The sequence below is a fragment of the Salarias fasciatus genome, chromosome 12 (assembly GCF_902148845.1).
Source record: "Salarias fasciatus chromosome 12, fSalaFa1.1, whole genome shotgun sequence".
In the NCBI taxonomy this organism is placed as follows: Eukaryota; Metazoa; Chordata; class Actinopteri; order Blenniiformes; family Blenniidae; genus Salarias; species Salarias fasciatus.
Window position 1 is genome coordinate 2,717,185 of NC_043756.1, and position 25,598 is coordinate 2,742,782.

At 50.1% G+C, this 25,598-nt stretch overlaps 1 protein-coding gene across 1 annotated transcript in view; it reads right to left on the reverse strand.

Annotated features, from left to right (window-relative positions):
- Nucleotides 1-2,348: 2,348 nt before the first annotated feature.
- The window catches only part of citb (citron rho-interacting serine/threonine kinase b), a 43,060-nt gene continuing 19,810 nt past the window's right edge, over nucleotides 2,349-25,598 (reverse strand). Inside the window, 33 exon segments of the mRNA XM_030103988.1 lie at nucleotides 2,349-2,458; nucleotides 3,216-3,250; nucleotides 3,253-3,288; nucleotides 3,291-3,498; nucleotides 3,573-3,750; nucleotides 3,835-3,913; nucleotides 4,005-4,085; nucleotides 4,303-4,431; nucleotides 4,877-4,985; nucleotides 5,101-5,193; nucleotides 5,286-5,422; nucleotides 5,913-6,048; nucleotides 6,135-6,215; nucleotides 7,317-7,486; nucleotides 7,679-7,783; nucleotides 7,868-7,956; nucleotides 8,063-8,243; nucleotides 9,458-9,628; nucleotides 10,447-10,470; nucleotides 10,698-10,856; nucleotides 11,071-11,302; nucleotides 11,404-11,523; nucleotides 12,974-13,114; nucleotides 13,465-13,569; nucleotides 13,663-13,798; nucleotides 14,292-14,485; nucleotides 17,504-17,701; nucleotides 21,198-21,251; nucleotides 21,361-21,558; nucleotides 22,110-22,284; nucleotides 23,008-23,117; nucleotides 23,211-23,327; nucleotides 23,475-23,570. Of these exon segments, the coding sequence (XP_029959848.1) occupies nucleotides 2,435-2,458; nucleotides 3,216-3,250; nucleotides 3,253-3,288; nucleotides 3,291-3,498; nucleotides 3,573-3,750; nucleotides 3,835-3,913; nucleotides 4,005-4,085; nucleotides 4,303-4,431; nucleotides 4,877-4,985; nucleotides 5,101-5,193; nucleotides 5,286-5,422; nucleotides 5,913-6,048; nucleotides 6,135-6,215; nucleotides 7,317-7,486; nucleotides 7,679-7,783; nucleotides 7,868-7,956; nucleotides 8,063-8,243; nucleotides 9,458-9,628; nucleotides 10,447-10,470; nucleotides 10,698-10,856; nucleotides 11,071-11,302; nucleotides 11,404-11,523; nucleotides 12,974-13,114; nucleotides 13,465-13,569; nucleotides 13,663-13,798; nucleotides 14,292-14,485; nucleotides 17,504-17,701; nucleotides 21,198-21,251; nucleotides 21,361-21,558; nucleotides 22,110-22,284; nucleotides 23,008-23,117; nucleotides 23,211-23,327; nucleotides 23,475-23,570 (4,101 nt within the window). The 3' untranslated portion in view covers nucleotides 2,349-2,434.

A 25,598-nucleotide genomic window follows, 5' to 3' on the forward strand; every position in this document is an offset into this window, starting at 1 on the left:
GACTGGTGCCAAGCAGTTTGTTATTACGGGTCTCTCTCAAAGGGATCACTCGTGCTTTGGTTAGGTTGTCCTCCTCCCATCAGGCCCCGCCCCCTCCCTCTCACGCCCCGCCCCCCTCGTCTGTCTGATAAGCACTTTGAACCCTCTCCTGTCTGTCAGAGGAGTGTGTGTGTAGCTGTACATAGCGGTTTCCTGTAACAACAAGTGCTCCTTGTTCAGTCTGAATATTTTGTTTTTGTTGGATTTTACTTTAAAGAGCATTACATCGTTGTAGAACTGAAGGAGAAATAAAGTAGGTGAACCTTCTGTGTGGTTTTCTAGCAGCTCCACACACACACACACACACACACACACATACATACATTTTTGATACTTTCTAAACTATAATTGGTACTTTGGTTATTAAAATGAGTTAGTTGGGTCTATTTTTCAATTGACATTTCTCAATCTGGGTGTTTTTTTTTACTGAAGTTATTTTCATGCACAGTAAACAATCCAATGTTAGATAAAATGGTCATTCTAATTATAAATTCTTCAGGAATCGGAGTGTTTTCACCCTTTGGTGTTGTTGAACGCTTATTAAAATGAATATTTCACAGTTAAGAAAATAGAAAAAAATAGTTCTCAAGTTTCTTCCAAAAAGTTTTTATAATCCTGTGTTCCTCTCAGATGCATCATATTGAGATAAATTGTGACTTAAAAACAAGTTCTGTTAGCTGACAATGGTTAGTTTTAAAGAAACGGGTGAAATGCAGACGATTCAAGGTTTAATGTGTGATATTTTAGAGTCCCAGTGCAATTCACTGTTCAATCTTAGCTAAACTTTCTCTCAGAGCTGATCAATATTTTCTGTTTTATTAATTAATTAGGGGTCTAAAATATTCATCTTCAAAGTTTGTGACGTTTGAGTTTGTGGAAATGAAATATTGAGACAAAACATCAGTCATGATGTCGTTTTCAGGTTGAATTTCAACTAAAATCAGATTTTCCAGTTTATTTAGTCTTGACATACCAGTTTGTACCAGCAGAGGGAGCATTGAGTCGACTCAGAGAAGACTAGTTTTTATGATCATTAGATAATCAATCAGTAGACCACAAGCAGAAAGAGAAGAGAAACAGTGAGAAGTGACTCACTGCTGCCACCTAGTGGACGACAGAGGAACCACACTGGTTCACATTGAATCTTTCATAGGGTTTGTTTATTTTGAAGTAAGAAGATCATTTACTATTTTAATCTGAAATGAATGTTTGGTTTAAGGCAGTGTTCCTTGAGAAAAACCCGTCTTTATCCATGTTTCTCTATGCTTTTCATTAAAACTGCAGGAAACTGAAACCAGGAAGAAATCAGTCGGACACTTCAATCATGTTTAATGCATGTACTGGAATACATCTCTAAAAATCAAGGAAATCTTAAAGTCACCGTCTAACATCAACGACTACTTATTGAATGCAAATTTAAGTGAATACGTGACAGAAAAGAACAACCAAGAGAAAGAATCGAAGGTCGAAAAGCGACGAGTGCTGCTCTAAGGTTAGTCATGCTCACCGATGTGACGAATGCGGGTGGTCTCACTGCCTCTAAGGAAAACAAGCACCCCTGACGGTCACTAGACTTCATATCACTGCACAGAAACAGGACATCTGTACCATAATCAGCATCAGCGGCGGCGGAGGCGGCGGACTAAAGAGCAAGCTGAGAGGCGGTCCGAGGCGCACCGCGTCCGGCATCACAGGCAGAGCTGCGGAGGAGGGGCTAGAAAAATAAAGGAAAATCAGCACGGGGAACGAAAACTCGGAGCCAGAAAACATTGCTTAGTTTTACAAAGAGTGGCCAGACGGCGGCCGGTCGCTCGGCCAAGCGGTCGTTCGCAGGTAAATATGAAAGGCCGAGTAGTGGCGAAGGACCCAGCAGGCCCAGAGAACCAAGACTGCTCAACCACTCCTGCTCAAATCCAACCCGGTGTGCAAAGCGCTGCCTCCTCAAACCGCCTCCTCCCCGGCAGTTCAGACCCAAACGAAAGGTTTGACGGCGAATCTCTGAACCGGCGGCGTCTTAATCTCCCTGCAACATCTTTAGAAACTCGGTTAAAAAAAATAGACATGGCTTCCCCAGCCGACTCTTCCTCTGTGTCTATAAAAAACTCAGGGCGGCCGTATTACAAGGTCGTGTGTGTTTTAGAAAGTGACTCTCTGCAGGCGCGGCCCGGCGACCACCGCCCGAAAGGTCAGGAGGGTCACGGGAGACGCCTCCCGCTGCAGGTGTGTGAGCCAGGAGCCGAGGCGGAGCGCTATGTACAGGTGAGGAGGCTCCAGCCCACGGTGTGTGTGTGTGTGTCTGTGTGTGTGTGTGTGTGTGTGTGTCAGTGTGCTTGCACTCAGTGGTGTGAGGGGTTTTAATCTTCAGCCTCCGGTCGGGAGCGACGCCGCTCTGGATTCACACCGACGACTGATCCCACACCTGCAAGACAAGACCGGGGTCAAAGGTCAGCAGTGCTTCATCCGCAGGGAGAAATGTGTTGAGATGTTTCTATGGAGGATGTCTGAAAGCCTCAGAGCAGTTTTAAAACAGTGTGGGTGTGAATGCGAGTGTGTGTGGCTGTCTGTCTGTCTGTGTGTTTACGTGGGACTTTTATTCCTCCATAAATCAGACTCGAGCCTAATTCTGCTCTAAAATGACCACAAATATAAAACTTTATTCAGAATGAAGTTTAAATCCGAATAGACCAGCGGATTTATTCTCCTTTGGAAGCAGAATAGTCGTATATGCTAATTAGGCGCGACTTCATTCTGGTCGTTCTGCGCATGCTCCGTCCTGATGACGCAATATTCCAAGATGGCGGCCCGGGTCCGCGTTTCGTCTCGTATGGAGACGATTTATTTAACGGCGGTTGTAAAAGAATCGGACGTAATGAAACGAGTGGATCGACGGGCGCTTGACAACGCGGACATTTTCAAAGCTGCGGCGTCAAAGTTAATCGCGAAAAAAGACGAGAAAAACTCCGTTTACTTCCGGGAGACGTCAGTACGTCACGGCCGCCCCGTCCAATCAGAACGCTTCACAACCCCACAGCGTGAAAGAGGATTTAATCCTTCGTTTTCCCATGTAAACACCAAGATCATGAATATAAATCCGAATTACTTAATTCAGAATAAAACATTCAGAATTATAACCACCCTGTACACACTCAGCGTGTGTGTCGCCGGCTGTCACACACCTTGTTGACGGGGGCGAGCTGGGTGCGCACGGAGCGGCGTGCAGCCGCGAGCCGTCCCCGAACCTCCCGGGGAGCGCTCCCTGCGGCTGTCAAGCACCCGGCCGGGCGACTTCTCGCGGTCCAGCGGCCGCGCCGGGGACTTGTCCCGCCGTAACTCGGTGCGGCCCTCGCGGTAGCGGTGCGGCGTGCTGGGCTCCCGGTGCAGACCGTCATGGCTGCCGGGGCCCGACGTCAAACGCTTGGTGATGTGCTCCGAGTAGGTGTGGGGGCCTCGCTTACTGGGCTCCTGAGGGGGGGCCGGCACACACACCGCTGGGTTTGAGTCTCTCGCACACACACACACTCTCAGACTCACACTGACCCTCGGCTGGAGCCGGTCCTCTGCAGCTCTCCGGACTCCCGGATCAGGCTGCCCTTGCAGCAGATGACCCGCAGCTTGTTCTGGTAGGACGACGCCAGGTAGATGGCTCCCGAGGAGATGGCGGGGCCCAGGTAGCGGGGGTTGGGGATGTCCAGGTGGGCCAGGACCGCCGGACTGAGAGAGGCAGAGGACAGAGCCGCCGCGTCAGAAACCAGGCTTCACCACCAGTCCGGGACGGGCGGGGGCCGGGGGTCTCACGTCAGAGCGGCGTGGGCCTGAACCTCGATGACGTCCAGCGAGTTGAAGTAGGTGACGAACAGGTAGGGCTCCCTGTAGGCTGGGGGAGGGGGGGGGGGGGGGCGACCAGCAGCTCAGTGAGGTTCATTATGATGAACGGTTTTACCAAAAAAGCTGAAGACGATATCTACCGAACGACAGCGGCAGGCGGCTCCACTTGATCTCCTCGGTGCGGCTTCTCCGTCCGTACGTGTCGACAAACACTCCGAACTCTGCCGCAGGAGCAGAAACAGCGTCCGGATCAGACCAGAACCCACCGCACAGAGCGGGAGGAGCCTCGTGTGCAACAATTCACAGTATCTACAGGTTTGGTCCAGTGGGAATTCAATGGAGGTGTAAAGTTACAAAGGGGGGGCGGAGCCACAAACAGGCCACCGGATCTGATGTGGACCATAGAAATCTATCGGAGCGAGAGAGAGAGGAGCCAACCGTGGAAACACAGCAGATACTCCTCCTTCTGCAGGCTGCTCGCCACCTGCATGATGGCGATGGGGAAGCTGTGAGACGAGGCGGCGAACACGGCCGAGGCCAGCGACATGTCGTTCTTATCCAGGAACTCTGCAGAGGAGAGGAGAGGACCAGGTGAAGCAAGAGGAGGAGGAGGAGGAGGCTTCACTGAACTCTGCTTTTCTCTCTGATTTATTCATCTATTTGTTCCTCTGGAGGTGTTTTCCTGTTATTGACTTTCTGTTGTGAATACGCTACATGTAATTATGTGTTTCCCCATCTGGAGCCAACATCTGATTGCTTTTCGTGCCTTTAGGTATGAGAGCATGAATCTTTTTAAACAGACAAACACAAACAGAATCTTCCCCCAACCGAGAAAACTCACAAACTTAAAGAAAAACTGCCTCTAAAAATCCTGCAGCAGCACAAAGACAAACTATCAGATAAATGGAATCCATTTCACTTGCTTGTCTCAAAGGTTCTGTGAAGATTGAAGCAGACTGGGAGGGTCAAAGGTGAACGACCTCCAGCTGAGAGGCAGAGGGACGCGCTTTACCTTCCAGCACAAACTGCTTCATCTCGATCTCGTAGAACTTGTTGGTGCCGATGATGATGCTGTAGCTGGTCAGGTGGATGCAGCTGCACGGCTCCAGAGTTTCAATCTCCTGGCAGGTTAGAAAACAGCCACCGCATTCTTATTTCAGATTAATGCTGAACAGAAGAAACGGAGACTTTCTGCTTCTATTGGACGGACTGAGACATCGGAACATTCGCGCTCACCTTCCGGATGCAGTACTTGTTGAGATTGTCGTTGTATCGCAGGATGGTGATTTTGTTGGGCATGGCGGCGCAGATGCACGGTCCGTTGTCTATCTGTGAAGACGGAGACGGAGTTTCACGAACATCGTAAAGGCTAAAGGAAACCCTGGACGTGCTTCGATCGGGACGGCGAGGCGTGGACGTACTCTGCCGGCGGCGAACAGGTGGCAGCCTTTCACCGTCTCGAAGATGTAGGGAGTGAGCTCCGACTGGGTGAGGTGGGACTGGGCCAGGGTCTGCTTCACCCTCTTGATCTCCACCAGGCACAGCGCTCGCTCGTCTCCTGCACACACACCGACACGTCACGCTCTGCGGCGTATCGACCGTCTGAATGAGGCTGCCGGAGAAGCATCTGGGGCCTTTCAGCTCCTGCAGGAGGCCCGTTATGCTGCCTGACAGGAAACACTGAGATGAATCGGTTCACATTCAGAGTCTGATTTCATAATAGTCAAATCAGATGAGATTCGGAGAGACATTTGAATATTGAAATGAGGGAGAAAATGTCAAAACATTTAAACCTGCAGGCTTTGGGCTGTGAGGAGGAGATGGAGAGTTCTGACAGTTCAAGAAGGGAACTGATCCAGGGGATCGTTCCAGAGACTTGGAGCCGACTGGCAGATGCTAAGAGAGCCGTGGCCTCCAGGGGGCGCCACACAATTCAACTTCAATATAATTCTATTTGAGAAAAAGCTGTGATTTAAACAGGAGCTGTGGAATGGAGGTCAGGGACTCCCTGAGCCGGGGGCCTGTGCCGGGGACGGTGGGCGTCTTACCGACGATCATCAGCAGCTTCTCCTGCTCCTTGATGATGTGGATCTGGAAGACGGAGCCCAGGCCGGGGATGTGAGTCAGCGAGTTCTTGATGACGTTCAGAGCGTAGAGTCCCTCCTCGGAGCCCACCAGGACGATCTGCCCCACAGAGACACCGTCACTGAGGAGGAGAACCGTGCCGGCCCCGCCTCTGAAGACCCCTGAGGGTGTGTGAGCGTGGGTACCTGGTCCGTCAGGGGGAGGGTGCAGTTGATGTCCAGCCGGTCGTCCCCCTCCAGCTTCAGCAGGGAGTTTCCCAGCAGCTTCTGAAAGAGCAGACGGCAGTGAGGAGTCAGGCTCATCGCCGGCTCCGGCAGGGCGGGGGGGCAGCAGGGGAGGAGGGGGACCGGGGGGGGGCGGCAGACTGCTGGATGAGTTCAGTAGAGGCTTCACGGAAAGGCTCAGTCTCTCAGTGTCCTTTGAGTTTGGAGTTTAAATTAGGATTCATGGCGTCTGATGAAACTCTCCTATCGGTATCAGCAGTGAGTTCTGGTATCGGTGCGTCTCACTTTAGTGAAAGCACTGAGTGTTTCTGATCTGTTCACCTGCATACATGTACAGTACACACCCATAATGCAGTTCTCTCTCCCTCTCTCTCTCTCTCTCTCACCATCATCTTTTTTCATTTCAAGTTTAATTTAACTGCATGAAGTCGTTCACGTGGGATCATGAAACCACGAGTCCAGTAGATTCAACCAGCCGGAGTGTGATCTGTGTGGAGGAGGAGTGTGCACACAGTGCAACACACACACACACACACACACACACACACACAAACACACACAGCCGATCCACCCAAAGATGATCAGACATCTGGGTGAGGATTTGTGTACTGTGGGTTTACAAGAGCGGGACGACAGGGGAGAGTATCGAAAAGAAGAGGGCGGAGCAGAGCAGTGGGCAGAGCAGAGGGTGGAACAGAGCAGAGGGCGGAGCAGAGGGTGGAGCAGTGGGCGGAGCAGTGATCCCAGCAGGTGAGGGGAGGATGAGCAAACAGCACAGTGGTGAGACACATGCCAGGACTGCGTGAGGGACGCGTGTCAGTACGTGAGGCGTCTTCGTCTTTTACCTGGACCACGGGAGACAGAAGCATTTGTCTTTTGGACACAGCGGCCTATGTGTGACATGAAGCCCAATGGGGTTGGGCAGAATCGGCAAAACGTGCCCGTATGCCGGACATATGGTGTGACGAGATGAGGAAGCAACAAGACGGCGTGAGAAAGACAAAGAGAGGAGGAGAGGAAGAGGAGGAGGAGGGGAGAGAAGAAGGGAAGAGTTAATGACACACATGAGAGCTGAAGCTTCAGATCAGGCTCGGCCGCCGGCGCCGCGGCGTGAGAGAGCCGGCCCACGCGGCGGACACTCACTGCGTCGGCCTCCGCCTTCTCCCGGGAGGCCCGGCCGCCGGCCACCACCGACTCCATCACCGCCACCCAGCGCTGCTTGTCCGGGAAGCTGGGAGCCATGAAGTAGAGCGCCTGGCCGGGCCAGCAGGGGGCGTGGCAGCGAGACTCCAGCTTCAGCACGTAGGGGACATCTGGCACAGGACAGCCGGACAACAGGGACGTAAAACACAGGCTCTCCTCTGACACAGCGGGTTTCTCTGCTGTGTTTCTCCGTTCATGCTCTCATTTTGGACCCGAGTTGTAGTTTTTCACTTTTGAATGGGGGATTCTGAAGAAAAGCGCAGTGGAGCAGTGGAGCAGTGGAGCAGTGGAGCAGTGGTTACCTGACTTGGCCGTGTTGGGCAGCTCTGACGCTCCCACTGCGCTGTGGACCAGCACCTCCCCGTCCGACAGGCAGAGGTCGAACTCCTCCAGCGGCTTCACCGAGTCTGGCGGTCACACAGAAAACCCACAGCTGTCAGGTAGGGACTCACGCCGGTCTGCAGACGGCTGGGATTCGGGAGCGTCGAGACCTTCTCTGGGCTCGATCTCGTAGACGGAGATCTTGGTCCCGTCCAGGATCATGTACTTCCTCTCCCAGCCTTGGCCTCGTTTCCCGTTCCTGGAACAAAGCAGCACAGACGGACTGAATCCAGCTGTACCGGAGTGTGTTCGACGCCACGGCGAGCCAAGGCGCAGCCGCCGCCGGAACCCGAACGGCGTCCCACCTGGGCTGCTTCATCCAGCCCTCCAGGTGCATGTGACCTCCGGCCTCCTTCAGCTGCTGGCCCGCCGAGCCGCCTTTCTCCCGGCACAGGCCGTCGGTCAGGTGCAGCGAGCAGTCGCTGGACATGCCGCAGGTGGCGGGGAGGCACGGCGAGCACTTGGGGTGGCACAGGGCGTGGCATTCTGAGGACAGAAGAAGGAGGAGGAGGAGGAGGAAGAGGAGGAGGAGGAGGAGGTGAGGCTGGCGTCGCGCCACACCGCTGAGTGACGGCACCAAGACGGCGGCGTTTAGAAAATACATCCAGTTTGACCACAACAGGACAGGAAGTGACAGATTCTAATGAGTGAAAACAGTTTAATGGAAGGAATCGATCATGAGGACGGTATAAGTTACAGATGAAATGATAAATGACGCGGTACGGCCATGAGGTGCAGATCTGGAATAAAATTAAGATGAAAGAAAAATACACAAAGATTTAGAATGGAAACCTTTTTATAAAACTTCATGAAAGCAGTGCAGATAAACTACAAACTGTGCCTTTAAACAAATCCATGAGCTGAACTGGATGAGTTGGATGAGCGTACCGTGGCTTAACGAGTTTGGTTTTATTTATACAGCGCCAAATACGACAGAGTCATTTCTAGGCTGCAAACAAATGCTTTTTAGTTCTTTTAGATTCCTTTAGGAGTGTCTTTTATCTACAGACATAGAACAATTAACAATGTTTATATAAAAAAAAAAAGCCTTTTAAAGCAAATTGCATCAATTTTTCTCTCCATGAGTAAAAGTTTATTTCCTCCTTTAATTCAATCATTTCTGAAGGACCATCTCCAACTGGCTGATCAGAAACTACATTCATTTACTGAGACGTGGAAACAGGATGGAGAACACGTAAATCTACAGTAAAACTGTTCAAATTAATCTTAAGAATAAGAAAAAATGAGTTATTGTCCCAGAAACTAATTAAAGTTCAGGTTCTTTGAGTTGAATTGTCAAAATCAGAAGTTTGATCTTTAAAAAAACCACATAAAACTTGCACAGAGCCAAATAAATGTAGATATAAATACCTTGTAAAAACTTCATTTTTCTGTCAATTCCTTTCTTTCAATCCTTATATTAGTTGCTGCAATTCTATTTATTTGATTTGTGTCTTATTTGAATTTTTAACTTTCTATTCAGTTCCCTCTGTGTGGATCAAAGCTGTAGAAGAAAAGGGTTTCTACTCTACTGTATTCTGAAGCAGGACATTTCTTAGTGAACAATAAAAATGCAGGTGAGAGGATTAAGACGCTGATTTAAACGACAGAAAGCGATCGGACTGAGTGAGGGATGGACAATGTTCTGGGGCCGGGGGAACCGGCTCCGGTCTGTCCCGGGGAACACATCGGTCACTCACCGAGGCAGGTCGCTGCTTGGCGACCGAAGTGCACCGTATCCAGGCACACGGTGCACTTGGCGGCCCTCATGTTGAGTCCCACCGTGAAGCGGTGGGCGGTGTTGTGGTGCACGGCCCGCTCTCTCTCCCTCTCCCGGTCTCTCTGACTGTCCTTCAGGCGGCGGCTGTACTCTGAACACAGCCAGGGAACACAGTGAGGGCGGGCGGCTGCGGCGCGTCCGTCACCAAAACCTCAGTGCGCCATGCCAAACCGTCCACCAAACCACTCCAACCAAAAAGAAAGAGAAGCTTTCCAACCAAACTGGGAGATGTGGAGCAAAATGCATGTGCGAGAAGGAACTCTGGAGGCAGAAATGCTTAAAAAAAAGAAGAAGAAGAAGGATATTGATCGTATCAATCCTGCTGCTGGTGCCCACTCACTGCTGCGATTTAAAGGCATCATCCAGCCGGCATCAAGTCTTCGTCCTTTATAAACCTCGAGGAGAAGAGGTGGTTCGCAGCAGCGCAGAGCCTTCATCTATCATTTCAGTATAAATTCAGCTTTATGGCGTTTAATAAGTACTGGTATCAGCACTTGGTGTACAGGTGAGTGGTTTTCTTTACAGGATTCAAGGCTTTGCTGCAGACGACTGGATGATGCCTTCAGCCCAGCAGCTCAGGTGGAGCTCGCAGCGCTGCAGAGTTTAACCGTCGGCTGCGTCTGGGTGTATGGGGTGAGGCTGGGGCGGGGTCGGTGTGGGTTGGAAAAACAGAGCGGCGTTCTGCAAATCAGACCGACGAAGCTTCAGCAACCAAAACGATGCGTCAGATTTCCAAAGCTGTGCACTGGGCTTTCTCAGCCTCACCTGGCGGGCCGGGTGGGATCTGACAGTTCCTGAAAAGTGCAGAGCTTCTAAAATCTGGCCTTTCGGGGGGAGATGTGGATGCGGCAAAAGGAGAAGAGAGATAAGAGACCAAACTGCAAAACGCCGGGAGTTTGGACGACTTACTTTCAAAAGTGACCCTCCTTCTCTCTGAAACGTGTGTGAGGAAAAAAGGATAGTGAGAGCGCCGTAAACCATCCTCCGAAAAATGACAGCATGTGTGTGTGTGTGTGTGTGTGTGTGTGTGTGTGTGTGTGTGTGTGTGTGTGTGTGTGTGTGTGTGTGTGTGTGTGTGTGTGTGTGTGTGTGTGTGAGAGACGTGAGCCTGCGTGGAGGAAGCAGGCGGCGGATCGCTGCGGACCCCGGGCTTCACTCACCCTCGGGAGTGGGCGTGTCCTTCCTGCGGCCGGAGTTGGAGGGCGCCAGGCCGGACGGGCCCTGCTGGTGCTCCGGGGACTTGACCAGAGCCGACATGAGGATCTGCTGCCGCGCTCCGGACGCGCCCGACGAGCCGCTGTGGTCTTTACACTGGAGAGCTGCGTTCAAATAACCATCACGTCAAGGTTTGATTCTTAGACATAAACAAGAGAAGCACAAAACGTCTGAATTCTAGATTATTTGCTGTAGCAATGCTTCCTGGGGGAAAAAGAAACTAAAAAGAAAAGAAAGAAGAAAATAAGAAAAGAAACAAAAAGAATGTGCCATTTGTGCCAGAACCCCCTGAGCTGGACTCGTGCAGACAGCTCTCACCGTCCTCCCTCAGCGATCGCAGCTCCGCTCTCATTTTCTGCAGAGCGTCCTCCAGCTCCGTGCATCGCGCTCGCTCTTTGTCCAGCGCCGCCTTCATGTCGCTGTACTGCAGGGGCACCGGCTGGATGGGGGGCACGGGGGACACCTGGCCTTGGCTCTGGCTCCCGCTCTGAGACTGGGACTGGGCGGCCATGGCGGCCAGCAGGTCCTCACGCCGGCGCCCGAACAGACCCTGGTCATGGAGCAAACTGAGCTCAACATTTGAAAGGTTTTCGGGACGTGCGGCCCTGTCGAGTTCTGTGATGAATCGGTCTAAGGGAATGTCCGGCTCACCTTCTTCTTCTTGGAGCCGCCGTGGGCCTGTGCCTGCAGGAAGTCGATGAGCTTGGTCTGCTGCGTGATGGTCCCCTCCATTTTCACCTTCTCATGAGAGTACACAGCCTGCAGGTGGAGCTAAGTGAACATCACTACTGCCATGAATGTCTCCTCAAGTACTCGGCTTCGCACAGAGAGGGGGACAAGAGGGACGGAGAGCGGGGGAGGGGGGGCAGACGCCGGGGGGTCAGGTATGCACTCAAGTGGTTCACAACAGTGGGGAGAAGAAACAAGACTGGAAACGACACAGAACACTCCTTCCTAAATGCTCCTCTGTGTTCCTGCAGTGACTGGAAGCTCAAACTCCACAGCCTCACAGACAGTGTGTGTGTGTGTGTGTGTGTGTGTGTGTGTGTGTGTGTGTGTGTGTGTGTGTGTGTGTGTGTGTGTGTGTGTGCGCGCGCGCGTGCGCTCTAGTGTGCGTACGTGTGACATGTTCTATCTGCATGTGGGTATGTGTGTGTGCATATGTGTGCAAGTGCATATGTTTGTATGTTTGTTTGTGTGAGCGTCTGCATGCGTGTGTGTGTATTTCCGTGAGCATGTGTGCGTGTGTGTGCGCTTGTATGTGTTTCTGTGTATGTGTGTGTGCATTTGTCTATGTGTACATGTGTGCGTGTGTTATGTTAGCATGTGCTTGTATTTGTGTACGGGTGCATGTGAGTCTCTATGCATGCATACCTTCATTTGTGTGTGTGTGTGTGTGTGTGTGTGTGTGTGTGTGTTCTCGTATTTCTATCCTTGTCGGGGCCAAATGTCCCCACAAGGATAGCAAAACGTGGAACGACGTGCCTTGTGGGGACCTTTTTCCGGTCCTAATAAGGACAAACAGTGTTTTCTTGACCATGTTGTTACTGAAAAAAGTAAAAGTGCAAAAACATTTCTTTAGGGTTAGGCTTTGTTGTGGTGTGGGTTAGGGTTAGGGTAAGGGTCAGGGTTAGGGGCTAGACATGAATGGGAGTCAATGGAAGGTCCCCACAAGGATAGAAATACGAGACCGTGCGTGTGTGTGTGTGTGTGTGTGTTTGTTTCTGTGTTTCTGTGTGTGTGTGTGTGTGTGTGTGTGTGTTGTGTGTGTGTGTGTGTGTGGTGTGTGTGTGTGTGTGTGTGTGTGTGTGTGTGTGCGTTCTTGCAGATACTCAATTGTGAGGACCAGAATGAGTTTTTAACCAACAAAGTGACGACAGTTTTGCCTCCTCACTTTTTGACAGACCTGTTTGAAGGTTAAAACTTGATGTTTGGGATAGGATTAAGTTTAGGGTCTGGGTTTAGAGTCAGGCATTGATTTTTGATGGTTAGGGTTGGGCCAGGTTAGGATCAGGTTCGGATCTGGGTTCAGCATCTGGGTTAGGGTCTGGGTAAGGGGCTAGGAGATGCATTCTGTCAGTCAGTGTCCTCATAACTACAGAAGAACAAGTGTGTGTGTGTGTGTGTGTGTGTGTGTGTGTGTGTGTGTGTGTGTGTGTGTGTGTGTGTGTGTGTGTGTGTGTGTGTGTGTGTGTGTGTGTGTGTGTGTGTGTGTCAGCACCTGGATGTTCTCCAGCTGGTACTCCAGGTCGGTCCTCTCGGTCTTCAGCAGGTCGGTCTGGTCCAGAGCGTCCTGCAGACCCTGGGTCAGGCGGAAGATGTGTGTTTTCTGGGCGTCCATCTGCTGCTGCAGCTTCTCTTGCTGTGAGGAAAAGCAGCTGTTACATCACCGCCCGGCCGCCGCCGCCGCCGCTTCGCCGCCTCACGAGCGACGGTGGAAACTGACATTTGCTACTACTACACAAAACGCAAAGTTTATTTTTACATTCTGCTAAAATGCTTCAGTGATTCACCGAGAAACAGGAAGCAGGTGGAATCTGAGCGGAGCAGCCCGTCTGACTGAGGGCTGCGAGTGTGCTGTGTTGTGTTGTGTTGTGTTGTGTTGTGTTGTGTTCTGCTGTGTTGCGTTGTGTTGTGTTGCGTTGCGTTGCGTTGCGTTGCGTTGCGTTGTGTTGCGTTGCGTTGTGTTGTGTTGCGTTGCGAGTCCTCCACCTCCTCCAGGAGCCTCTGCTTCACGTCTCTCTCGCTCTCCAGCTTCTGCTGCAGGCTCCGGGCGTTCATCTCCAGCATGGCATGCTTCTTCTCCAGGTCGTTGAGCTGCGGAGCGACGGCAGAGGAGGAGTTTACCGACCGGGGCGACCTCTGACCCGGCGGGCGGGCGGGCGGGGCGGGGTGGGGGGAGGGGCTCACAGTGTCCGCCAGGCTCTCGGCCTTCAGCTTCTGGTCCTTGAGGGCCTGCTGGAGGGCCAGGATCTCCGCCTTGTGCTCCTTCACCGCCTGCTCCACCGCCTGGCGAGACTCGGAACTGCGCTGCTCCGAGCGGAGCCTGAAACGACGCAGAGCCTTCGATTACCGGCGTTTCCACGGAAACGTAAATAAAGCCACTTTCTACGCTCAGTCATATGTCTCACACACACACACACACACACACACACACACACACACACACACACACACACACACACACACACACACTCTGCTAATATGCTCTCGGTGCACCCCGTTTCCACGGCCCTGCCCTGCCTACCTCAGCTCAGAAAATGATTTCACATATTTCCCAGAATGCCTCGCTGGGAATGGGCCTGACCCTGTTGCATTTAGTGTGTGTAGGCGAGGAGCGGCTGATCCAACACTGATAGCAGCTGAAATATTTACAGCAAAGAGATTTTTTTTTTTTTTTGCCACAGTCAAAAAAAGAAACTCATAAATCTAACATGTGCAAGTTTCCCTCTCTGGTTTGCTGCACTGCGGATAAACAATACTTCTTCTCGACTCCTGCGGAGGTTCTAACGAAGCGGCGGCGCTCCGCCGTGCCTCACCGGTTCTGTTTCTCGGTGTCCAGCAGTCTCTGGATGTCCCGGGTCCGCCGCTCCGCCTGGTTCTTCTCCTCCTCCAGGGTGGACCGCCAGGCGTCCCACTGCCGCTCCTTCTCCAGCAGCTCGTCGTTCATGTTCTCCAGCTCCATCACCTGCTCCTCCAGCATGGTGCACGTGGTCTTCAGGGTCTCCAGGTTCTGGTGCCGAGTCGGGGTTTTGAGGAGGGGTCAGAGTCTCGGTCAGTTTGTCTACAGATGTCTGAACTTCAGGGGAACATTAGAGAACAGTATGGAGAACTGGGGACGAAGGACGCCCGGGCCAAAGAGAAGCATATTAAAACATAAAAACGAGTGTGTGTGTGTGTGTGTGTGTGTGTGTGTGTGTGTGTGTGTGTGTGTGTGTGTGTGTGTGTGTGTGTGTGTGTGTGTGTGTGTGTGTGTGTGTGTGTGTGTGTGTGTGCCTCCATTTTCAACAACACATCCACAACTGCAGGAGGGAAAAAAACAAACAGGGGGGTGTTGCTTGTATCGGTGATATTTCTGACATGTTTGGACACAAAAAGATTTGGGATGTTTTTCACGGGGCCCACACAAAAACACGGCGCTTCATCTCGCGACGCACAAAGCAGCGGGAGACAAATATAGCGGGAGGCGGCGCTGCAGCGGCGCCGCGGCCCTCTGAAGTCCGACACGACCCGGGAGTGATGGGGAGATGACACATCCCTCCCACACGCCACCCCGTCCCTCGTCTATGACTTCCATCGCCGGTTACACAACCGGCAGGGCCGAGAGCGAGCGAGCGAGAGAGGGAGCGAGCGAGCGCTGCCGGACGCCCACGCCGCCGTCCTCCCACGGGGCCGAGCGCGGCGCTCTGCCTCCTCCTCTCCTGTCCGCTCTGCGGCGTCCACAGCGCCACGCTCAGCAGCGCCGGAGAGACGTCTGGGTCAGCTGTCACCAGAGCCCAGGAGACGCCACGTCCAGGGAGGACCAGAGCGGCTGATGGCGAGGGGGGGGGGGCAGCTCCACCACAGGAGGAGCTCACTCTTTTAAAACTACAGACAGCTCAGGTTCAGGTTCAGGGGCAGGAGTTTGGGAAGCGGCTGCACACAGAGCCGGATGGTCCTCTGGGGGGCGCCACTGAGCTCACCGTCAACTGCAGATCAGTCTGAAGATTCACGCAAATGTAGTTTTTGTTGTTTAAATCATTTGTTGTTCTTCTCTTTACAGTCTGTTGCTATAATTAGGGACCGGATGAAGGTCTGTGCTGGAACTGCAGCGATTCTGTGTTTCTGAATATTCTCCTGACGTGGCTGAAAACGCCAATTCGACCCCCTTAACATGCTCCAAAACTCACCAAATGTGGCACAGGCATCACGACCGGCGAAACGTTTCATACAATGGAAAAAAAAAAATCCCCATCACTGCCAAAATGTGCTCTCTAGCGCCACCTAGATACGCTAAAATGGCCGCCACGGCCCGTGGGAATGCCGCAGAGATATCAAACTAATGCTCAGTTGTGCATCTCATGGAGATCTAAAAATCACACACCGACACCGCTGACCTAAATCCAACAGGAAGTCTGCAATTTGCCTTTCAAAGTAAAATTTTATTCAATACCACTCCTTGCGAAAAACTGTTCTTCTCCGAAGGCGTTAGTCGTAGAGACGTCAAAGGACCACTAGATGATAGAGGAGAAGGTGACCGACAAAACCTGTGAACAACTCTGTAATGAGTCATACGGTGTGGATTTTATTAGCCGCCAAAGCTTGAAGCCTGATATCCTGCCGTCCTCCTGCCCTCATCCGCTATAATGGGAACGAAGCCACACGGTGAAAAAAATCTACTTTTTCGATGAAAAAAAAGGTAATCGTGGCTAAACCATGTCTTCTATCAACAAACCGAGTGCATGAGAAGCGTCACAAGGCCGTTCCAAACAAGACAACGTAAAATATGTCTGTATGATTTCATGAAATGTGGCCATTATTGTGAGAGAGAAGGTGTGTCCTCTGCCTTTTTCCTGTCAGTTATAATGGAGCCAGATGGGAGAAAATATCACATTGTTTCACAAACTGAGGCCTCTACTGTCTAAACTAAAACTGACTGCTTTGAAAACCACAAAGGCTGAAAGATAATCCATTTTCATATCAAAAGTGATCAGTTTTACTCACTTTTGCCCAACAATTGTGAGATTTCAGAGCAGTTTTCTCCCAAAGCGATGTGTTTTTCTTGTGCGGACTCCCACTCTCGCCGCACGTCACTCAGAATTCACGGAGGTTGGTTGAATTTAAATAAACTTTTGAGATTACAGCATCACAACTTCCTGTTTGAACTGATGAATGCTCAACATTATGGGCTTAAAACTCCCTCTAAAAAGGTTAAAAAACTCTTTATCTCATCTGATCCCAGTCCCAGCAGAGTTTAAAGGCAGACGACTCCGTTGGACACAAACACAGAAAGACAGAAGCGACCAAACACCGTGTTCCCACGTTTCAGTTTCATGTCAGGAAGTTAAACCGCCACACGGACGCCGCTGCCTCCTGTTTTCTTTTGTTTCACGTCTGATTCCTGCTGCTGCTCCTCAGCGAAATGTCATTCCAGTCCGGGTTGTCATTACCATACTCTCCATGTGCTCACACAGCTTTTGTGCTCCAGCCTGCTTACTAGTTTTTTTGTCAGCCTGACCTTTGTCTGCATGTGTTTTTTTCCTTTTCTGTTTTTTTTTTTTTCCTGGCAGCTCTTCATCTGCCTGTCTGTTCCAGACCGAAGCCCATCTCACAAAAGAGCTTTGAGACTGTTGCCTGTTTTTCTACGAGTTTATATGATGGAAAAGAAAAGAAAAAAAAAACACTAGTAGCTGTAAGAAAACGACTAATAGAAGTTTATTCTGCAGAAAATGTGTTTTTGCACCGAGGCTCCTGCTCCATGAGATGTATGTAAAACCAGGAAGGAGCCGGTGTGATATTATCAGGATGCTTTACAGCTGATTTGTGGCTCAGTTCTAATCCCAGGCTCTTAGATTTACATCTCTTTCAACAGGAGATTCATTTTTCTCCAGTTTAACAAAAAAATAAAGCTGAAGTTGTACTTTTTGGAGCCATTTGTTTTCTAAACTTTCCTTCTGTTATCATGTTTTTACTTGCCTGACGAGAGTATTGCGAACCCTCACCCCCAGGAAGCCATGGGTAACCAGTGACGGAGTAAGCGGCGTGGAGATACCTGCTTCTGGTTGTTCATGTGCATCTCGCGGTCGGCCACCTCGCGCCGCAGCCGGTCCACGTCCTGGCTGAGCTGCAGGCGGTCCTCCCGCTCGTCCGAGGCCTCGTCCAGCTGCTTGGACAGGTAGAAGTTCTGGCGGTTCAGCTCGGCGTTGTCCTGGGTCAGCGTGGTCAGCTGCTCCTCCAGGTCCGTGATCACCTGCAGAGGAGCCGCCACAGGTCACTGATGCATGATGGGAGTTCAGGGACACGACGCTCGGCCTCATCGTCTCACAGCAGGAACAGAGCCTGACGCTGGACCGTCTGTCTGCACACTGCCAGAAAACTCCATGAGAGCAGAAGTTACTGATTATCCTGTTGAACCGCCTGCTTGTTTAGAAAGACGTGGACGAACTCGTGATCTCCCATGAAGCTGAAGTTATTATTAGACGTGAAGCGCCTTTAGAGACGACCACATCTTCACTCTGGACGGTCTGACTCTGACCTCCAGCATCGCTGTGAGGAGCTCAGCTATTTCAGAGCAGGACGAACGCTCCGACTCCCACTTTCAGCACGTCTCAACGGCGCCGAAAGGTTCTGTGATTTCATACTCCACTATTTCAGTCCTTTATTTGCATAGTCTTCAAATATCCCTCATCAAGGTTTTCTATACGGCTGAAGCCTGGCGTGCCAGATCTGCTACATTTATCCAGCTACGATGGAAAATTAACATGAACTCAATTAGCAGTGAAGAGAGAGACTCTGCTGAACGCTCTGCATCTGCAGTTCACATTATCGCTCCCCCGCACTGAAAGTTGACACAACACCCCGCACAGTCCAAACGGCGCTGCTGCTGCTGATATCTGGGTTACTGACATAATGCAGGAACCGTTCGTCATGACGTGAAGGCGCCGCGTTCAAAGCCTGGCGAGGCGGCGCTGGGAGCGGGGAGCGGGTCAATCATTTCATCAGCATCGCCCGGTTCTCCTAATCAGCCGGGACTGCTGGGAGGGGGGTCGAGGCTGATGAGGCCGCCTGCCAAGAGCCCCTCGTGCTCTCCTCAACATGGGGAATTCAGGGTGGAGGGGGAGAGAGAGGGAAATTATCCGTCTGCTCGGCTCTGACTCGGTGATTCGCGGAGCAGGAAGTCAGCAGAGCAGGGCGCTGAGGTGGAGAGCCGGTCACACTTTTGACCTTTCACCTGAACACACACACCTCCCTCCATTACCATCACGGCTCCAATCCTCCAGAATTCACCAAGTTAAATGTGACAGGAAGAAAGAATAAAACCCTCCGACGAGCAGCATCACCGTCAAACTGTGAAGATATCATGAATATTTAAGCTTTCTCCCCTCAGTGTGAATTATGGATACAGATGTCTGAAGCTGCTCTGCTGGATTTGGAGCTAATGGAGATAAAAACACACAGAACGAGCTGAAGTCTGACCCGCAGCACTTAAACGCCACAGAAACACAGAGGTCAGCTTCAGTGACCTTTTTCCAAACAAACATTTGAAGGAGGAATCGTAGCAGCTTGACTGCATGTCTCCTTTAATGTTCGCCATGTCCTCCTTCCGTCGCCACGGCAACCGACATGCTTGAAGACATGGCTGCATGATCAGAAAACTTCTCTCCGATGGAGAGACGGCGGGTTTTCTGTAACGTCCACCACTGGAGAGTCTGCAGTTTAGCAGCTGAAAATCAAAGCAAACCGCAGAGTCGCTGGATTGTGATGTAAAGTCGCAGTCGCTCACTGAGAGTTCGCTCTGCTCGCTCACACTCGTCTAACACGACTCTCACAGCAGCCAGTCTTCTTCACACACTTCACACTGGCTGCGCATCAGCCGACGTCCCTGATCAGAGTTCCTTCCTGCAGATCCCTCGCTGACCCCGGTCCTGCAGGACGCCGTCGCTCCGCTGGGAAAGCTTCCAGACCGCAGACGGTCGGAGCGACGCTGCCGTTCTCAGAAATAGATTGGCATTTCCACATTTTGGCTGCATTCGCCTGAACGCTGATGATGGACCTGAGCAGTTTGTGAACAGTTTGTGAGTGGGAGGATCTGAAAAGTAGGGCAATGGGCTGAACCGCGACCACGTCCGACTCGGCAAATTTATTCACCGTGTTTAAATTTAAAGGCGCTCAGATCCGTTCAATGTGACAACAGCAGTTCTCGGGGTTAGTGGGACAGCAGGGCTCCGCCGTCCCACGTGGAACAATCTCACACACACACCGCCGAGGAGAGCGGGGCAGGAAGTCAGAACGTCTTCCTGCCGAACGGGAAGAGAAGTGTTGGTGTCTGAACCGCCGTGTTTCCAGGTAACACCGAGAAAAACGGCAAACAGAAAGAAAGAAATTCCAGCAGGAAGTGAAGCTGACAAAGAAAACAGGCGGCTGGATGGAGGCCATCGTCTCCCAGCGGAGCCCGTCTTTTGGAGATCAGCTCATTTTGTTTATCGATGCACAATCACAGACACAAACAAACTGCAGATTCGTCCTCCACCGAAAAAACAACGAGTACCTGGAAAAGCCAGTCTCACCTTTTCTGAAAACCCGCGTGATCACCACCATGAATCAAGACCATCATTTGCAAATATCATCTCATCATTAAGTAACGGGAGCAGCGGGAACAGATGAGTGTGAATAAATTAAAGGAACATTACGTAAGACTTTTATTTTGAAAAAAAAAAAACCCACAAATCAATCTCAAAGTGAGGCTTCACTTCAGCTCAGCTGATCATCAATTATTAAAAACACTGAATATGAAAAAGTTATTAATTTCTTTAGTTTCCAAAACCTCAAATACAAAATAGATAATAAATGCAAACAAATAACCAAGTTAGTTTTAGTTTAACTTTAAAATTTGCAGCAAGAACCTCCATGAAAGTTGAATTTAATGTAACTGAGCTTTTTAATGGTAAATCACTGATCAAAACAGCTTGACAACGTTTTATAACTTAAACCAATTTCAACTCAAATCAGACGACATTCTCACTGATCAAACTTATTGATAACAGACAGATTTTACAACTTAAACTGTGAAGTTAAAGGTCCAAACACTGGAATGTTTTAGGGAAGCAACCAGAAAAAACACCCGGACACTGGTTTGTGTTTTTAGGTGTTAAAGTTCAAACCGGGACAAGTGAAGTCAACTCACCTCTATGAAATGACCAAACCGGAAACATCACAGCCACCACTGAACGATAACTTGCTGTCGTTGACTGGATGGGAATAAATATTGGCTGCTAATATCAGACCAGTTTTACTTATCAGACCGATAACTTTAAGAAACGATTGATGTCAACCAGAACACAAATCATGGCGCATCCCCACCCGAAACAACAGGAAACACCCAGAAACCCAGGAAAACATGGCCGATGAAGCCATCCAGACACGGCGCGCGAATCAGCTGCTCATCATTAACATCCACTGATCCACGATCACACGTACTGCTGGACACAAACTAATCAAAGCCACTCCGCGAACACGATTTCAATCGATTTCTCTGGTTTCTAATTAAATCACAACCAGAACAGAAACACACTGACTGAAGTGGTTTTGAAGCTGAACAGACGATGACGTGAATTCTGGGTCATAAGACGCTGCTGGTACTGCTGCTTGTCTGTCTGTCCCTCTCTCTCTCTCTCTCTCTCTGTCTCTCTGTCTGGACCGACTGAAGGAGCGGTGACAGGAGAGGAAACCAGCATTGAGCATCTTACCGCACAGCTGTCTCTCAGGACGTCGAACTTGCGTTGTATCTCGTCCCTGTGTGCCTGGGAGGGACGACAGGAGAGATGGGTTAACTGCCTCGGCACTGTGGCGTCTCTCACACACACACACACGCACACACGCACACACACACACACACGGCTGGACTCTCACCCTGAGCACGGTGATCTCCTCCTCCGCCTCGGCCGTGGTCTCCTCCAGCTCCGTCTTGGCCTGCTGCAGCTGGCTCTCCAGGGCGTGGCGGGCCGCCTGCAGGTTGCTGATCTGAGACTCGCGCTCTTGCAGAGACAGGGTCAGGTCCGTCACCTCGCGCTTGATCTCCAGCTTCTGTTCCTCGTGCTCAAGTCCGATCTAGAGGAGAAAAAGGCAGAGAAAAAGAGCGTTGGGGGTGAGGAGGGGGAGAAGCAGTTCATTCACATGTGGCGACACGGCACAGCTAATTACAATCAGTTGATAACACAATGTTATGAAGAGGTATGAAGTTATTGCTTATATAATCTGCATTTGTTTTCTCATGAATCTCAGTGACTCCAGGTTATTTATAGTTACCGGTCAAACCTTTCACTGGCTGCAGTTGTTTCCACAAGAGGTCAGGACGCTGCAATTATCTACTCGACACAGACGCCGGGAGTTTTACACCCAGTAAATCCAGAGCGGTGCTCAGCTTCGGCCCCGTTTCAAGAGACAACATATCGCTTTTTTGCTTTTTCGTTTCAGAAAACTTTCACGTCTACATGGCGGCGTTCTGATGTCTGTTTTCATGGAAACGGCAGAAACACTGAACATGTTGCAGCGAGCACGTGGGGCCATGAGTTGACGCTGCTGGTTGCTTGAAAGCATCGTGTTCTCTGTCGAAATGTTGTGTTTTCGGTTGAAACGGCGGTTTGATGGACTCTCCTCACCTCCCGGAGCCGGGTCTCCAGCTCCATCACCCGACTCTTGTTGCTCTGCTCCTGCTGACTCATTTTCTCCAGGTGCTCCTCCAGTTTGGCGTTCTGGGCCTCCAGCTTCCCGGCCTGAGACTCCAGGTAGAACTTCTGCTGGCGGAGCTCCGAGATCATCTCCTCCTGGGCTTTCCTGGCGAGACGGACACCAGACGGGGGGTTTAACGAGAGGTTAAGCTGCTCTACGACCGACGTGCTCTGATGAAACTGAGGCCGACGCTTCGAGGGGAAATGTGTCGTTTTCGCATCTCAGAAAAGCTTCACATTTACACGGCAGTGTCTTGAAAACGATGCCTGTTCGCTTCCAGCTTGGGAGCCATTTTTAAAAAGTTCTGTTTCCAGTGGCTCGCAGCACTACTGTCATGTGAACGGAAGCCCAAAACGCTACTAGAGTTTAGCATTTTCACTTGAAAACGTTCTCTAACTGTACCCCGACTAACTGACTGTGATCGTATGTTGAAGTTTGTTTTCGTACTTGCAGAGATTAGCGGCGAGCCGTCCTCTCCGCACTTCAGCGACACAGACTTGCTCTTTGTAGCTATTAAGTTTTATATCAGACTGTTGAGTTAACAGCAGAACACCAAAGAGAGAGCTGTGAAGTGTGAATAAATTGTGGGAATAAATTGCAGCTTCCGAGCTTCATTTTCTCTCCCTCTCAGGTAATTTCAGTGACAGGCTTGTTTGTCTCCGTTCTGGATTGTGAATAAAGCAGCGCGGCTGGAGGTGAGAGCTGTCATGCACAGGCTAAGAAACAGGAAAAGGGAACTTTTTTGACTGGTGGTTAATAACTGTATGGATGCAGTGTTTTACTGCTACGCGGTGAGACGAGGCTTCTCTCATGCTTTTCAGGACTTACATGTTCTTCTGGGTGTAGATGCTGCTGTTAGCTGCCAGCTTGTTGGCCTCAGACAGCTCAGCGATCCTCTGCTCCAGGCTGTTCATCTTTGAGTCCATCGCATTGATGGTCTGAACAGGAAGTGAGATTTTGAACATTTTGAAACGTTAAAAGAAAGAGAAGGTGCCGGGGATGATGTTGTTTCCAGGCTGGTCCCTCCTTACCGCCTTCTGCTCGCTGATGATGCTGCACTTCTCCCGCACCTCCTCCTCATATTTGCTCTGACTGGACTCCAGCATTTCCTTATCAGCCATGTCCGCCTTCATCTGGGCCTCCAGCACCTGCTCCACGCCAGCAGCCCACAGAACAGCAACCAGGATGTCAGCGTGAGGGCGACACGGCCAGGAGATCTCCCGGGCACCGAGTCCGACCCACCAAGACACAGAGCAGGTTCTGAGCTGCTCTGAGCCTTCTGAGTAAGTACGAACCTTTATCTTGTCTTCGTACAGCTTCTCCTTCTGTTTCAGATGAGTCTCAAATCGCTGCGCCGTGGCTTGAGTCTCTCGCAGGTTTTCCTCCAGCTCCTTCACAAGACGGCAAACCGGTTGCATTATTGTGATCAGAAGTGTTATTATTGCTATTATTTTTAATGTTGGTATAATTATTAATCAAGATTAACACTTAGGAGGACAGCAGGGGGCTGGGGGGGATTGTTTCAAAGAAATTAATAAATTCTTAGTCATGTATGTATCACAGCTGGTGGTAATGTGGCTCACATGAGACTTCTGGGCCGGAAACAGCTTAATGTGTTGTATTTTAAGACACAATTATACCTACACTAGTATTCTTTTTCTTTGTTTAAGTTTAAATGAACATTGTCTGTTAATTAATTAGCATTTTAATGCGAGACCAGCTGTATCTATTTTGAATTCATGACACCAGAATTGTCAGAAAATATACAATAAGTGAGCACTGTCTATGAAACCCTCGACTGGCAGTTCACACCAATACTGTGAGCTTTTGACGACACAGAGAATCTAAATCCAGTCTGTGACTGGATGGTTGGCATTAGTTAACGTATTAAAGACAAGTAGAGAAAGCTTTAATTGTCTGCTGTCTGGTAACTTAGGATTTTTCTGAATATTATAAAAGGTCTAGGACTAGGTACAGGCCTGTCCTGAAAACTAGACACCTTAAACAAAATAGTACAAACACAACGCACACATTAATGCGCTGGTTAGCTCAACATTTACCAACCAACCAACCAAACAGCCAGTCAGCCAGGCATAGCCACACCAAACCAACCAACCAACCAACCAACCAACCAAACAGCTAGTCAGCCAGGCATAGCCACACCAAACCAACCAACCAACCAACCAACCAACCAACCAACCAACCAACCAACCAACCAACCCAACCAACCAACCAACCACATCAAACCAACAAAGCAGCCAATCAACCACATCAAGCCCACCAAATCAAACCAACCAAATAACCACATCACATAAAAACAAACCAAACCAACCAGCCAACCAGTGAACCACATCAAATCAACCAAGCAACCAGCAATCAACCAGCCATAGCCACATTGGAACAGCCAACCAATCACAACAACCAAGCAGCCAATCAACCGACCACATCAAACCAACCCAACAACCATATCGTATCACATCACATCACATCATATCGTATTAAACCAAATAACCAACCAACCAGCCAGTGAACCAACTACATTGCATTGCATCACATCAAACTAGCCAGCCAATCAAGTAACGAACCAGCCAGACAGCTCACCACCCAACTACATTAAACCAACCAAATAATGAACCAACCGACCAGACAACTGACCGAATAAAAACCAACCAACCGCATCACATAAAACCAAGTCAAACCAACCAAATAACCTGCCAGCCTGCCAGCCAGCCAACCACATCAAATCAACCAACCAACCAACCAACCAAGACCATGTCAAGCTAAAGCAAGCAAGCAAACCAAACCAGCCAGCCAGGTAACCAACCCAAACCAAACCAACCCAGTTCACCAAAATAAAACAGGAGAAAATAAAATAGTAATGACAGTTTTCTTCATGTTTACATTCTGACATGGACTCATCAACTCCCTCCAGCCTGTTTCAGTGTGGTTAATACGCTTTATATTCCATTTCCTTTGGATGTGAGTAAATCCCAGTAGTTAGTCTTTGTCAGTCTGGTTTCAGTGAGGAAGAGACTTCCTCCAACAAAACACCATCTGTCTGAGTGACTTCAGTTTCTGCTTCTGGCTCTTTGAAGCTCTTTGTTTCACATTTCAACATGTTTTAGCAGAAAAAAACTAAACTGGACCTCAAACACAAAATCACCGAAGGCTGATATTGACGACTTCTCATCATCCTCCACATAGTTTCTCAACTTGGCAAAACTTTTGTGAGGCTGCAAGAAACTGTTTACCGTCCCTGCTTCGGCGCACACCCACACAGATGTGAAGCGTGAACACAGTTAAAACCAGTGTCAGGTTATGCAGGGTACTGAGTAACGTGACCAGACTGTGCTACCAGGAGACGGAGAGCATTAATCAATCGTTTACGCCCACATTAATACAATGTTCTAATTGGAAGA